Genomic DNA, 16,694 nt, shown 5'->3' with positions numbered 1-16,694 from the left:
ATTTGGTGTTAGTTTAATTAATGCAGGCACGTTTCATGAATGTTGGCATTTGCTGATGAAGATTGTTGCAATCATGCACACAAGCATTCAGCATTATTTTTAAGCCTGTTTGATTCTTTGAAGTGCTTTGAATATTCCTAAATTATAATTCTCACATTTTGTTAGTGATGAGGAGAGTAAATGAACCACGTTATTTAGACTTTGGATGAAATTAAATGACGTCCCAACAATTAGGGATGTAACACTACATGAAATACATCAATAAAAATAAATACCTCAGTACCTCACCTGTGACTGTGACAGAGTATACCATGATTATGGTATCATATGGCTGATTATTTGATTTTCATTCAATGGCAGAGACATTTCATGACAATTATTTGTACATGCTAAGGTCATGGCTGGCTACTTTTATGTTATTAAAGAAGGAAAGCAGAGGTACTTTCAGTTAAAAGGAAAAACATTTTTTTAATGCGAACAAAGAATGTATCATCAAATTCATTATTTATTATTAAGGACATTTAATTATTCTGGACCTTTTGTCATTGTATTATTATATTATACATTTTTGCTATCATTACACAAGAGAGGATATTTAATTTCACTGTCGGGGAGAACAATAACCAGAAAAAAACCTCAAGAACAGTTCTTGAAGGAGATGCCAAAAGTGTCAACTAAAGTACGGCTGTGTGTGTAAAAATCCAGAACACTATATGAAGCCTGCCAGAAACTTAATATTTTAACATAGTGCCTTTTTTAAATTAAAGAAGTCTTAATTAAATCATTTTCAAAATGATTAACAAAATTACAACAGTCATTTTAGAGGAAGTTAGAAAGTTAATCTTAATTATTATAGAAATATTACTGTATCATCAAGTATTTCTGTATGAAAACCAGCATTTTTAATTTTACCAAGTATCATTAAGTATCATTAATACACTTCTGACATTTGTAACAAAACAAATCATTATGATGGTTTTAATCAAAGATAGACCTCCTGCCTCCATAGGCATACATGCTGTAGAAGCTGCCCCCAACAAAATAGCGGCCCACATTAACAAACAAGATTCACCCGAGAGGGTAAAAACAAAACTCAGTCTGAGAATGTGTTTTATTCTTTTGGGTGCTATTGCACATAAGCTACTGACTGTAGGTCCATCACTGCACACCTTCAATGTGGACTCAATCGACTGTTTGCTAAGCCCCACCCTCCTTAGTTACTGTAGCTATGCCTGTCAAGCTTTCCACTCTGAAACTGCAAAAACACTGTTGTGATGAAGGCCGGTTAGCCAAAAACATTTGGTGTGGTTTTCTACCAGAGATGGTCAAGTAAAAGGTTGGTTGGATGATATCAGTCCTGAGTGTGACCCTCTTTTCTCTGTACAACGGTGGTGGATTTAGCATCAAAATTGAAACAGGGTCTTTGAGTCCACAGAGAAATGAACAAAAGCAGCTTCTCATTTTGGACCCTAGCTTAATATAAAACGTGTATACAGTAGATGACAGTAACACACTCATTAACTGTGGAAAAGGACATAGTGGGATTAGATTAATTGCAGCAGACTTTGAGACCGAGTCGGATCGCCATTGCCCCAGGAAGAGAGCCGGTATTAGACTGAAGAGAACTAGTCAGAGCCGTCTTCAGTCCACTTTGATCCTGCAACAGCCCACATCCTTCTCCTCAACCTCCTCACATAAGAGATCACAATGTAATACCTGGGAATACGCCATGACTTAGTTAGCCCAACGTGCCAATGTTAGAGCAGGTAAAGACGAAGTTTAACCCGTTCCCAATATAAGTGCTCTTGTATTTTATGTTTTTGAAAAATAACAAAAAAGACGCCACTGTCCAGATTCATGAAACACTGAGTACCGCTGGTCTCAGAGCCTCCTACACACCACCTCAATACAGAGAGAAATACAAAAGCTTGACAGGCCTGCAGCACCTCAGTTGTGGTTGCTGAGCTATAACTGGACAGTTGCTGTTTGAAGGAGGGGCTTAGTGAAGGGTCAGTTATCTCTTGTTATGCAGATGCAATCATAAACAAACATCTGATATATTTCTGACAAGTGACTGAAACTATAGACTGTTTGGCGGGTGGCCATAAGAGGAGAGACAAGGGACACAAAGATGATGGTATGGAGGAAGGGGGTGGTCAAGGTTGTGTCCGTGTGTCCTCATTAAGAAATGGACAGATAAAAAGGACAAGTGCAGGTAGAGAGCATCTAGATGGAAGGATACATGGAAGGTTAGGAGGACAGTAAAGGAGAAAGAGAAGGAGGGTGAAGGAGGGGTGTGTGTGTGTGTGTGTGTGTGTGTGTGTGTGTGTATGCTGGGCACTGGTCGCCACGGGGGTGTTCACCTCAGGACGCAGTGACTTTGAAGGGTGTTAATGCCGACTGGGCAAAAGCACACCAGTGTGCACACGTGCGAACACACTCGCTGCAGAGGGCCCAGACTGGTTTTACTGCTGATGCTGGCATTTTTTACTGTAGTCCTTTCTCCCTGCTTCAACTCCAGCCATCCCCTCCTCTCCCTCCCTCCCCCTAAATCCTCACTTCTCTCTTCCCCCTGGCATAGCCTCCTCTCTCTCATGTGTTGTTGAACCCTGTTCATTTTTGTTTTCTATGGAAACGTACACACCAGATGCAACCATTGGTGATGTTGCCAGCAGACTCCACTGCCCTACCAAACAAAATAAACCAGCACTTTTCAGACTTTCTGGAACATTCAGACTATTGTAACTTTACATCTTTTCTTATCAGGTGAAAAAGTTTAGAGCAGGGACACTCATCCTGCTTTGCCTGGGAGGCCACTTTTGTAAAATGACAGGCACAGTCATGTTTCTGTGAAATTCTTAATTTTCACATTTGCTGAGTTATTTACTTATTAAATATAGGCCTGTAATTTATAACTATTTTATATAATCAATTATTCTGTCAATTATTTTCTTGATTAATAGTTGTTTTGTCCATAAAATGTCAGAAAATTATGAAAAATGTCAATCTGTTTCCTAAAGCCCAAGATAATGTCCTCAAATGTCTTTTTTTTTTAGCCACAACACAAAGATATTCATTTTCCCATCATAGAGGACTAAAAAAAGACACATTCACATTTTTAAGAAGCTGAAATCAGAGAATTTTGACATTTTCTGTTAAAAAGTGACTCAGAATGATTAATCAATTATCAAAATAGTTGATGATTAATTTAATTGTTAATTCATGATTCATTACTGGAATAATCATTGAGGCTATAGCTTAATAAATTGCAAGGACTGACTAATAAGTCAGGCTGCACTGTAGTTGCAAATGCTTTGCATATTCAAGCTCATTTAGCATAAACTACATATTTATGGGATCAGAATCATCCTCTGCAGCTAATAGTTGTCTTCCATCATACAAAACTGGCAAATCTGTCGCTCCTTCCTGAGAAAAACAGTGTGAATAAATTTATTTTTGTTATGAATTAGAAAGTGTTTGGAGGGTCACCCAATGGGCAGATTAGGCCTGCAGGCTGGAGTGTACAAGGGCTTAGAACATTATGATTGACGTATACGATTGTCATTCTCATGATCTATTATGTCTCTTAAGTTGTTGCAGCGGCGGCACGGTGGTGCAGTGCTAACTGCCGCCTCACAGCAAGAAGGTCCTGAGTTCGATCCCCCAGCTCCCCGGCTGGAGCAGGGCCTTTGTGTGTGGAGTTTGCATGTTCTCCCCGTGTCTGCGTGGGTTCTCTCTGGGTTCTCCGGCTTCCTCCCACAGTCCAAAGACATGCATGTTAGGTTAATTGGTGACTCTAAATTGCCCGTAGGTATGAATGTGAGTGTGAATGGTTGTCTGTCTATGTGTCAGCCCTGCGATGAACTGGCGACTTGTCCAGGGTGTACCCTGCCTCTCGCCCAATCTCCAGCAGCCCCGCGACCCTTACGGACTAAGCGGTTACAGAAAATGAATGAATGAATGAAGTTGTTGCAGCAGTTTTGGTGTTAGTAGAATTGATAAAACTCATCCAAAAAGTCCCTCCAAAATATCATATGAAGACACCAAGACCTTGAGGAACTACAGAAAAATGTGGATGTGGATGTAGAACCTGCTCAGAAACTCCTTTATTGTCAATATATACACACTGAACATCCCCTGAATGCTCTTGGTCTCTAGTTTGTGGTTGTGAAGTTTCATGAGCTGCGATTATCTCAGAGGTAATTTTATACAGTGAGGCTGAGTTTAAAAAAATTATCTCACTTCAATGAAACGGCTACTATGGGGACTAACATGATCACACATGAATCCAAGTGGGCTCATTGAAACCTCAGGAGTCTCAGCTTTCCTGTCTGATCTAATTTATGCAATTTAAATACTGTTTAGGGACCCTAGTATGTAGAAACATTCAAACATGCAAAACACTGCAATACATTAACACAAAGGGGAGACTCTTGGGTACCTATAGAACCTATTTTCATTCAGACACTTTGAGATGAGTCTCATCCATCTAGCTTTAAAACTGAGGCTGCTACAGCCCCTGAAAGACAGTGAGTCAGCTGCAGACATTAACGTCCTAGCAGAGTTGAGACAAGGAACTGAAACAACGCACAAGATCCCTGAATCAAAGTTACTGGAGTTTATTCACTTTATATGCTAAGTATCATATTCTCGAAAAGTCCCGATGACACGGCCTGAACTCTCTCAATGAAATCGCTGCACTGTTGCTTCAATGTTTCTCCAGTCTCCTTTTACACGTCACTCCAGACAAAAAATAACTTCCAAGGTCTCTTTGGTCCACTGTCACACCTCAACATCGCCATAAAAACTCTACAAACCCCAGTAATGTCTATGTACCTTCTCATCTGATGACATATCAATAGCAGATTAAACGTCCCTGTAAGTAGTACTTAATATTTCAATAGGGAGTGGAGGAGGAATCTGGTTCTCTGATATGAAAGATATTGATCAGCTGCTCATCTGTTTTGACAGATGGGAGTCCCGAGGAGTCACGCTGGGGGAAGCCATGCTGCTCCTCCAAGGAAGGGCCGAGAGGGAGGGAGATATATGGAAATCAATAGAGCAGTTTTCAGAAACTCATCAATGCAGCTTCCCAGAAATATCTTATGTTGATGATACATTATGTTACATAGGTTTGAAGGATATACTGTAAGTAGACAGACAGATAGGAAGAGAGACACTCACAGTGACTGCTACAATCACTGGCATCCAGTAAACAGAAAGGCAGTGAGACATTCAGAGACAATGGGGCTGAGATTAGATGTACACAATAAAAGGCTTTTACCACAGAGTTTGGCTTAGTTAAATACCTGGAAGTGGCTGGTCTGCCTACAAGTCCACCAACCACTGAGGATTCAAGTGAAGAAGACTGACGAGAACTATGAGGAAGTCATAAGTGACATAAGTGGAAAAGGGTCTAATCTGTGTTGGTGGATTTAAAAATAGGATGACAGGGAGACAGCCATAGTAACAGCCAATGCATTTATGCAATTCATGCAAATTTCATTTTCAATGTTTGAATGGTGCTGACCAACCAAAAATGACTGTATTTTAATCCTTCTACTTCAATGCTTTCACTTTCAATAGCCTGTTTAAAGGTCTAATGTGTAAAATTCAGGGGGTTTATTGGCTGAATATAGCAGAAAAGGCATATAATATTGATAAGTATGTTTTCATTAGTGTATAATCAACTGGAAATAAGAAACATTGTGTTTTTGTTACATTAGAATGAGATGTTTAGATCTACACAGAGAGCGGGTTCTCTCCCTCAGATTTCGCCATGTTACACCTCCATGTTTCTACAGTAGTCTGGGACGGACAAACCAAACACTGGCTCGTAATATTGTCTTTCATGTTTTATGGGAGGTTTGTGGCCTTGGAAGGTTAGAGTGACATGACATGTTTTAAAGACTTAAATACACAACTTGGCTACTATGTCAAACTGCGCACCCTGAATAAACGCCTGTCAGATTGGGAACACCAACTTGTAAAAGCTACTGGTTGCATGGCAACTAGTCACAACTGCTATACTTTGGTGGAAAAGCCCCAGCAATAAAAAATGACAAAAAAGGAGATTTCAGGAGAAAAGGAGATTTCAGGAAAAATACAAGATGGGAAGATGGGAACTAAGTAGAGTACAAACACTTTAGTACACTGTTACTGTACAAAAGTAGATTTTTCACGTATTTGTAATTTCCTTGAGTATTTATTTTTCTGGTAACTTTTTACTTTCACTCTCTACATTTTAAAACAAATATTTTTCATTTTCTAAACAGACTTGTTACTTTAATTTTAATGTATTTGAGGGGAATTATTAATTATTTTTATATTCCATCATTGCACCCGCCTTCCCATCAAGACTTAATTGGATGAAAAAATAACACGTAGAGAAGAACCATTCCTTGGATGACATTAAAGACGTAACAAGACAAAATACAAGCAAAAACAATGTTAAAGATGTAAAAAGTTAAATATGATGTGATAGAGGTAACAAGATGAACATGATGAAAATGACACAAAACGCAAAGATGTAAAGGTCATAATAAGGCAAAAATAACATGACAAAACATGATGTAAAAAGATGAAAATAACAAAAATGAAAAATAAGACATAACAAAACGTAATATTTAAAAGACGTAACAAGGTGAAAACAATGTAAAAGATGTAAACAGATAAAAACAACGTAAAGAGGTACAACACAACAACAGAATGATGAAAAACACGTAACAGACGTAACAAGATGACCATGATGGAAGTGGCATAACAGATGTAACAATGCAAAAACAACCTAGATGATGTAACAGGATGACATGGACAAGAGAGGGTGACTCAGCAGTGAAGAAAAGGTGAGGTTCAGTTAGCTTCGCACAGGTGCACACAGTAGAAATGTCCTTCAGAGGACGACATTTTATTGTTATTGTCCTTTTCCACAGTTTGAGTACATTTCAGAGCCTGTACTTTGTCACTTTCACTTGTGTAATGAAGTTGAGTCTTTTTTTTTACACAAGTATCTGTACTTCTACATGAGTAAAGAATGTGTGGACTCCTGCCACCTATGGGAAAAATGGATCAACTCTTGCTTGGTCGGACCTCAGGCGACAGATAAAGTGATCTGCCTTATCAGGTAAATTCGATGCTCAGAGAATTTTTGACGTTAAACGCAATTATGAGACCAATCACAACTCCTTTGATGAATTCAAGAGTTTCCTGTGTGGCCCTCAATCATATGCTGGCTCCCTAAACTGCCACTCCGTCATCAAAACTTTGAGAACCCCTGCAATACGTAGTATTGTTCTAAAGTGAGACACAGACGCCTCAAAACTCATTCGCTGGACTGAAAATGTACAAATATACACTGGATTAAAGAAAGAACATGGAAGTGCTACTTTATATGGACATCCTGCAGGATTAAAATGTGTTGTGCACAGTGTGGCATGGGAATGTGTGTGTGAATGAGTGAGGGGGGAAAGGGGGTCAGCATGACAAGTCTGAGTCTGTCATAAGGGCCTAACAGACTTCCTGCCACAGCATTCAAAGTGGCCCTCTGTGTTCTAGGAGCCATTATCACAGAGCCTCTCAGACTGGGACAATGAAGCCCTGTTCATAACACACTGTCTGCCTGGCCTCACTGCCTAACGTACATTTTCAATTTACACGCATGCATCACCAGAGCGGGTCACCATGGGCAAAAACGTCATGTGCGACGGCTTCGGTCGTCAGAGCGGCGCGTAACTGTGGTGACCACTGTCACTCACTTCCTCCTGAGCACAGTTCGTCTCTCTGTGCGCCCATCTGATCCGATCCACGTCTCCTTCACTGTTGACACAACAGTTCCTCAAGTGCGCACACGTCAGTGTTCCCTCTGTGTCTCTCCTCACCACTGACACAAAGACACAAAGATCAGTGCCTCAAAATCACAAACTCCATTTCTCCTGAACATATGTCCCTCTCTTCATATGTGCACAGCGAGACGAGATATTGCTTTATATAAGTTTGGTCTTTTCCTGGTTTTAAAGGCTGCATTACAGTATGATGATGTCATTTTCTGAACTTCCAGACTGTTCTAGCTGTTTTTATTACTTCCCTGTACCCACTTCCTCATTTTACCCATGTTACAGATGATTATTTATCAAAAAAATCATTGTGTTGAATTTTGTATTTTGTTTATAGTCAATATAAAAAATATTGTGATATTTGATTCTGTCCATATCGCCAACCGTAACTCCACCACCAGAAAAAGTTTTGCTCTCTAAACCTTACAAAAGTATGTATATATTATAGCAAATGTTACTTAAAGGAATAGTTCACCCCAAAATCAAAACTATCCCAGTTATTTATCCATCTAGACTGTTTTGCTTTGAGTTTTGCAGTCATTCGATCCTATCCACTGGAATCTACAGCGACTGTTGGACTTCATCAAATCAAAAATACATATTTTTCCTCCTACCTGTAGTGCTGCTTTTTTTTGCTGCTTTGAGCCCCAGAAGCTAAGTGTTCTTTATGCCAGTATGAAATGTGAAACTGTGAGTCGTGAATATTTTTCAGCACCACTGGTAAACCCCAGAAATTCCTGAAATACATCTGACTGTCCCTGAAAGCTGAAAGTTGCCGTCTCAGGTTGAGTGCCAGGATAAATCATTCTTGCCTCCAGCTCACGGCAGGTGGGCAGGAGTGCAGAGTACACAGAGCTCGGCCTCCAGCTGTGAAAGCAGGCAGCAATACTGCCAAAGCAGCTGCTGAGGCTAAGTGAACAATCACAGCTTGGCCGTACTTGACATGGACAGAAGGACGGAGGAGAAATAACAGTCTGATGCATTCAAAAAGCAGGAACTGTGGTTTTTACATGCTTCCTAGGACACTTCTCAGAGTATTGGAGGGTTGTTTTGTTGAACAGGGTGTTCTGTGATGTCTGTGAAGCAGCCAGTCTGAATCTGTTAGTCACTATCTGTGTGAATTAACTGGCTTAAAAAAAAAAAAAAAACTCTCTTTATCAAAAACACCTGATGATGAAGCCAAAAGCTGAATAGAAGTGAGTTATCCTTGAATGTTTTTGCTTTCCTTCTCTGTGAGACCTTGAAAGCGGGAAGAAATTGTTTTAGGACCATTTATTTCTTGGCTGGTAACTGCCTGTAGTCTCTGCCTGATCCCAGCAAAGAAACAGTCCAACATACAAACTCCCTGTGAAACTGTTGAGTTGTCATTTCTACATGTTTTATAGAGGTTAAAGAACATCTTTTCAGCCCTGGTCCTTCCAAGTGGAATTATTGAGGACCCCACTGAAAACAAAGGATTTTTTTTAAATGTAATTTAATTTTATTAATTTTTTGGCGCCAAACACAGTGCAAAGACCCTATTGAAAATTACGGAATTTTCATTTTATTATTTTTCTCCTTTTGCATTTTATTTTACATTATTTATTTGTTTGTTTTTTGTTTTAGGGTCTAAGCTCCGAACACAGTATGATGACCCTAATGAAACTGAAGGAAATTGAATTGAATTAAATTGAATTTATTTATTTAACTCAAGTTTTTATATTCATTACTCAAGTGTTGTTTTTTATTATTATTTTATCTTATTATATTTCATCTTATTTATTCAGTCTTTTACCTTTAAAGTTAACTTTGTTTTTATGGTTTGATGCTGGTCTTATTTCATTTTATTTTTTATTCCAATTAGTTTCCAACTCATGTATCTGTTAATTAATCAGTTAATTGTTTACCTTGTTTACCTTACTCTGTGCCACCTAACCATAACCTACCCCTAAGCTGCAGAGGGCATGTGACAGGGGAACGCACTTCAACACAACGCTGGATCACTTTGTGTTTCCTGAGTCAGAGCCGAGCTCTGTGAAGAAATCATTAACACCACTTTGGAAGAAAGAAGCATGTTCACTGAAGAGGTATGCTGAAATTGTCACAATTTTGTATTGAATTTGAAAACAGGCATAATGACTGTAATGGTGCACATTGCATAGTAATAACATAGGTTGAGTATTGTTATCGCATTGCACAAAACAGTGGTTGGTGTTGAGGTGTAGGAGGAAGTAACATTAGAAGAAAACATGAGGAGAAAAAGAAGAAGTTTGTTCTTTGGTCAGGGTTGGGTACTGGAATCCACTGCCAACATGGCACTATTAATATTAATTAATTTTTTAAAACATTTTTCCTTTTACCAGTTCTAATTTAGAGTGGCTCCACTCTCCATCCATCCAACCTAATTTACATTAGAATGCTTCAAAAGACCTCATAAAATAACCTTTGATATCTTCTCTTTTTTTTTATAACATTTTAGGGGCTCCTTTTAATCCTCTAGTGGCTGACTCCTGGTTCATGTGTGACTTTGAAACCCAAAAAATCCATTTCAATTGCTAATGCAGGGAAAAGGAAGATTAGCGCTCCCTTCCAGGCGTGCAATGGGTGGCTGGTTTTAAGAGGCGGAGGAATATGGGTGTCAGAAAGTAATAATCAGCAAAACCGTGGCACCGTTCTGTACCTGTTTTACGGAGAGGGAAGTCGTCTTTCGAGTCGTACGTGCCCAGCATTGGGTGGTTGTATGCTGACAGCGCTGTCTGGGGAGGAGAGCTCTGGTCCAAAGAGCTGTGCTGGGTTTTTCTACAAAAAAAGAAAAAAATACATCAGAATCATGGTTAGGAGGGTTTCTTTAAAAATGTATTCCAATACAGTTACTGATTACGTTAGAAAACGTAGTCAGTAATGTAATCCAAGTATCACAATATTAACATAATATAAGTTAATTACATTCCGTTACTTTTGGATTACCTCAATATAAAACATGGTGAAATTGTTTAGCCTAATTTAGTGTTTTCATGGCTTGCGTCACCAATTAATCGGTTGATCATTTCCTCAATGAATTGATTAGTTGATTAGTTACTCAAAAATATGCAGTTTACTGTCAGAGAGGAGTAAAGAAACCAGAAAATATTCACATTTAAGAAGCTGAAATCAAAGAATTTTGATATTTCTTTAATGGCCAAAAACAATCAATCCAACTAATTAATTCTGTCACAATCTTGACACTTGAAAAATAGGTCCAAACATGTTAGTACATCCCTGTGTTCTACTTGTTTGGACCGATTTTTCAAGTCTGTCCCAAAGCTCAAGCCGATGTCCTCAAATGTCTTGTTTTGTCCAGAACCTCAAAAATATTCAGTTTACTGTTGGAGAGGAGTAAAGAAACCAGAAAATATTCACATTTTAGAGGCTGAAATCAGAGAATTTGGACTTTTTTACTTCTAAAAAAATGTCGATTAACGATAAATTGATTATCAAAATATATGCCAATTAATTTAATAGTCGATTAAGAATATGTCAATCGTCGCAGCAGTGTTTTATGTTTGTTATTAGGTTTATTAATTTGTTCAGCTGCTCCTTCCTTTGATGCACACAATTTATGGATTGACTGACTGATTTAAAGACGACGAAATGTTGAAATTTCCACCCAGTGACACATTTTTTCACTAGAGGTCATGATAGAGAATTGGCAGCTGTGTGTGCACTGTGCATGGTTGTATCTCATTCTTTATTTTAAAACTGTAATCCTACGAATAATTCCCATTTTTACTAAATGTATCTGTAATGTAATTGGATTTTTTATCTGTAACTGTAGTGGAATAAAGTTACCTGTTCTTGTATCAAGATTACATTATTCCCTTACATGCCATCTGTTACTCCCCAAACCTGGTCAGTATAAAGTGAAATGCGTCAGGCAGGCTCTCTGTATACCTACTTTACCTTACCTGACTTTCTATAAATACATACACAAAAGGTCTAGGGACAAAGACAGCCTCCATCTCCCTCCCCAAGGTCAACACGAACGCGAAAAGACGCAGCAAAGTGTGGACAACAATGTGGGCGGAATGGAGAGTGGGACAAAGAGAGAACCATTCTCAGCAAAGAGAGATGCAGGATGAGAGGAGAGATGAGGCCAAAAGAGGGAATAAATGTATGGAAGAAGTGAGAAGAGCGCAAACAGGTAGGAGACTGAAGAAACAGGAGGAATGAGGACGCTGGTGACAGCCGATAGAAAAGCGGTTTCCTCGCTGATGGCACACTCTTTAGAATGCTTTATCATCCCCTGCCTTGGCAGACGCGTTCGACTGCTTAAAGCCTCTTCAAATATTTAAAGCGCAGGAGAGGTGCCATTGTCTTTCTCTATGCCCACTTCAAACACACGCACACACAAACACACCTCAGAGCGAACGAGCTGTCAATCACCAACTACAAACACAGACAGAAAAAAAAGCCCCGTTCCTTCAACATTTTCTCTGTAGTTTGGCTCAGTGGAAACTGGCGAGGACGCTTGGAGACGCTAATGTTGATGTTGGTGACTTCTTGCACACGGGGACGCTCACACAGCAGGGGTGTATACGCCATTTGCCATGTTTGCAGAGCTACAGTGATGAAGGACTTTTATGTCCCTCATCATTGTCGCTTTTATGCTTGATATTGCCCCAGTGTGACCATTTTTAGCTCAAATGAGAAAAGGTAAAAAGGCTTATGAAAATATAAAAAAACTAATGCAGCCTGACATTTGATAGCTCAAAAATATACAGTTTAATCTATGTGGAATTTTTCTTCTTTTTAACCAAAGAATGCTCTTAAAGTAACATTTAAAGAGCACTTAAAGGTTAGTGTGAAAGAGAATATAAGGGCACTTTCTCGCCCTTACAGCTTTTCTTTGAAGATTTTATTGATGCATAGAAGTATGTATTTTATCGAAACCTTTTATCTAACCTTTACAAAGTTTTAACCTTTACAGACTTTTTAAATTTGACAATGATGCTTGCCTTAGGAAGGATGAACATTTAGATTTTCAGGCAGTTATCTTGGGATTGCCTATGGACGGCCTACAACATGCTAACAACAACAAAAACTGTTTTCAGCATGAAAAATGAATAAATAACTAGACATTCAGTGTTGGATTTATCATGGATTAATTTTACCTTTACTCCAAGAAGACACAGCATTTCAAGGCTGGATTAAAAAGCTTCTGAAATGATTGCACAAGAGACGAACACTAGCGTTAGGATTAGCTTAACGTTAGCCTTCCCTGCTTTGCTTACTTTGGGTTAACCGTGTCTCTGTTTCAGCAGTTTGGAAACAACAGACGAGACTTTTCTTAGTGTTGAGAAGCTGCAGCATTTATTAACTGACACACTGTAACCTGAACTGTACATTAACTGCCACACTGACAACTTAGCGTTTCTGCTCCGTTATGAGCATCGCCGTCACTCGCCTGCTGCTCGCTCGCCCTCATTTGCACACCACACACACTTATGCACTGGCCTGTTCCTCAAAAGGAACTAAGCTACAGTGTGGACATTACAGACACATCACTAAACACGCATGGTTAACATCACGGCAAAACTCTCTCTTTATGGATTTGGCAGCAGGTAGCCTTCCGTTAAATGATCTAAAGCGTGACTGTGTTTCACTCAAAATGATTTAAACACTGGGCAGGACGTCAAGCAAATGTTCAAAACATTTCTGTCTAAAGGGGGGAAGCATTTGGTGACGCACAGGACCACACTTGTAAGCAAAAGGCTGCATCATGACCGACTGCTTGTGTGACTCCATGCTAAACAAACTGGCCGGGGGTGTGGGTGTCCCTGGCCCTTGAGATATATATTACTAGAAGCTACGTGTCTTAATGACTCGCCATTTATATCTATGATGGAGGGCCCACTGATGATGATGACAGCAGCCTTTCCTCAGGTTCATATTTCTGCAAAACAATTCCCCAAGCTGGAATTACCAAGAATACCAACACAGAATTGATCTAGCTGTTATTAGTGCTGTAACTCTTATTTTGTGTTAAATAAGTCTAGTTCAGTTAGGTTTTTAATTATTATGTGTTTTGTATTTATTTATATTTTTATATTTAAGTATACTTTAAACTGCCAAAATTTCCTTAGCGATGAAAAAAGCTGTTTTTTTATTAATGTCAACCATCATTTTATGATTCTCTTCTGATTTTTAAACTGGTTAAGGCACCATTTAGGCACCCGTGGTGTTTTAAAAGTATTGTTTCAGCGCCTTATCAGAGAAAAAAAACAAATGATAACCAGCCCTCTCATTGTGCTTGTCTATTTCTAATTTAATCTATTTTACAAATGATGTAGGGCTGCAACTAATGATTACTTTTTATTATCAATTAATCTGCTGATTATTTTCTCAATTAACTGATGAGTTGTTTGGTCAATAAAATGTCATAAAATTGTGAAAAATGGTGAAAAATGCACAATATACAATATATTGCATACTGTTTCTGGCACATCTGTATACTTTTCTGCATACTTTTTTTCCTTGTACCTTTGTTATTCATGTCTCATATTTTTCTTTTTGTGTTTATTTGATGTCTGATGTTACTGGGAGGATCACAGAATAAGACTTTCATTATACTGTGTGACTGTATGTATGAATTTATATTTGAAATTCCTTGCTGGTGCACAACCAGTCACATCCCATGCCATGAGTGCTTCTGTAGTGGTGGGCTGTGACACTCACCCATACCAAAAGCGTGGGTCGCTGGGCAGACAGTGGTTTAGGTTTCGCTGAGCCAGGGCTTTCTTCTTGTTCAGGACAAACTCCTGAAGTCGCATCTTAACCTCAGTGCTCGCCACTGCACCTGATGGAGACAGGGAGATACAGAGAGGCACGGTTAGTTCAGTAACCAAAGCTTTGTCTACTTTTCCACATAACTTTATTTATTGTCTCAAACTAGGGCTACAGAAAATTATTCTTTTTATTATTTATTAATCCACTGAATGTTTTCATAATTAATCAATTAATTGTTTAGTCCAAAGGTTGTCAAAAAACTGTAGTAAAAACTCATCATTATTTACTGCCAGGAATGACAAAGAAAAACAGCAAATCTTAACATTTATTAAGCTGGAACCAGCAAAAGTTTGAACTGAGAAGGAGAAACCTGCACACCAAAAGGCTCCTGTTTAAAGTCTTTATTTGTGTAATGTTTCAAGCTCCGGGTTGTTCCTCAGACTGCTTCTTGTATGTACAAAGAGTCACCATCCTAAGTATCCACAATTCATCATGCAACCACCACATGATGTGTTCACTGCCAGGCCAAAACAGAAGGTCACACGCTCCTTTAGGAAGGTTGGACCGCCTTTAGCTTTGACTACAGCACACATTCTCCATGGCATCATTTCAATAAGCTCACGCAATGTCACAACATTTATTTCTGTCCAGGGTTACATTGATTTTTCACCAAGATCTTGTATTGATGATGGGAGAGTCAGACCGCTGTGGACAGTCTTCTCCAGCACATCCCAAAGATTCTCAGTGGGGTTAAGGTCTGGACTCTGTGGTGTGAGAATGATGTCTCACGCTCCCTGAACCACTCTTTCACTATTTGAGCCTCATGAATCCTGACATTGTCATTTTGGAATATGTCCGTGCCATCAGGGAAGAAAAAACCATTGATGGAAAAACCTGGTCTTTTTAATTCTTTCATAAATCTTACCAGCAAATGACATTTTTGCGTTAAAAAAGTATTGAAACAATTCATTGATTTGTGAAATAGTTCGCAAGTAATTTTCTTTCGATCAGCTACTTTAAATACTTAAAAATGCTTAATTTCTGGAGAGATTTGTGCTTCAGTGCCTCTTACTGTACAATCTGTGACACTAACATGAAGATTATAACAACATCCATCCATGCTTCGACAGATAATGGGTTTCTGCCCGCACGATCTTGCATCGGAGTTTCAGTGAAACTCCGCAGAGACAACAGCGGTGCCGTGTAACTCGCCTCACATTGTGGGTTTCTCTCAGCTCCTGGTCTCTGCTCAATTACCACGCTCATTCTGAGGCTACAAACAAACTGTCCAGGGAGGGAGACGTGGATGAGCGAGAGGGGAAAGAGAGACCGAGAAAAAAAAATGAGGAACAGAATGAGGAGAGCAATAAAGGGCACCAAAAAAATAGGTATTTTGAGAATACAAGAAAAACAGCAGAGGTGTGTTTTTCTAAGAATGTGACAGTGTGTGTGATAACAGGTTATGTGTCGAGCCTGAGAGAGAAAGTGGTAAATACAGTCTGTGAAAGTGACAAGAGCTAATATACGCTCTCTAAATCATGGTGCATCTGGAAGTGCTGACATCCCAATATATCCGCTTAGCCACTGAAGCAAATTGGCTTTTATGAGACTGCCTTCTATGCAATTTATTGCAGTACTTAACAAAGCTCCCTCTGTTTACAACCCAATGCTCTTTCCATAGACGTCAAGCTGTAGGCTCACTTTGCCCAGCAGAGAATGATGGAGGAAAAAGGACTTTACTGGCACAAAATCACAGTTCCAAATGTGGGTCCGCCATTAACGACATTCAGGAGAATTTGGTGCTGAAAAATGACATCACAGCCTGCCAGAAACAAGCCACATGAGAACATTTTACAGCCATATGAACGATAATCGATCTTGATCGACTGATTAACTTTTCTACATGAATTAATCAGAAAATATCTCAGTCATCATACTTGTCTCCATTATTGGATGTAACTCTAAGTACTGATTTAACAGCAGTTTAAGCGAGGCATTTCCTCATCATTAACACACACACATGCAGCTGTTTCCAAAGTATAATAAGGCCATTTACAACATTTATGCTGCAGTATGTGTGGTCCCTGCACATGTGTACATACAGACACAAGCACAGAG

General features: G+C 39.1%; 1 protein-coding gene across 2 annotated transcripts in view; it reads right to left on the bottom strand.

The window, feature by feature from the left end:
- hdac4 (histone deacetylase 4) overlaps positions 1–16,694 on the bottom strand; it is a 204,797-nt gene that overhangs the window by 73,032 nt on the left and 115,071 nt on the right. For both annotated transcript variants that reach the window (XM_084724281.1, XM_084724282.1), the window contains 2 exons: positions 14,526–14,646; positions 10,492–10,610 (listed from right to left, as the gene is read on the bottom strand). In XM_084724281.1, coding sequence (XP_084580407.1) covers positions 10,492–10,610; positions 14,526–14,646 — 240 coding nt within the window. The remainder of the gene's footprint in view (positions 1–10,491; positions 10,611–14,525; positions 14,647–16,694) is intronic.

The sequence above is a fragment of the Lutjanus erythropterus genome, chromosome 8 (genome assembly GCF_056507025.1).
Source record: "Lutjanus erythropterus isolate fLutEry1 chromosome 8, fLutEry1.hap2, whole genome shotgun sequence".
Taxonomy (NCBI): Eukaryota; Metazoa; Chordata; class Actinopteri; order Lutjaniformes; family Lutjanidae; genus Lutjanus; species Lutjanus erythropterus.
This window is presented reverse-complemented; position numbering and strand designations above follow the sequence as displayed.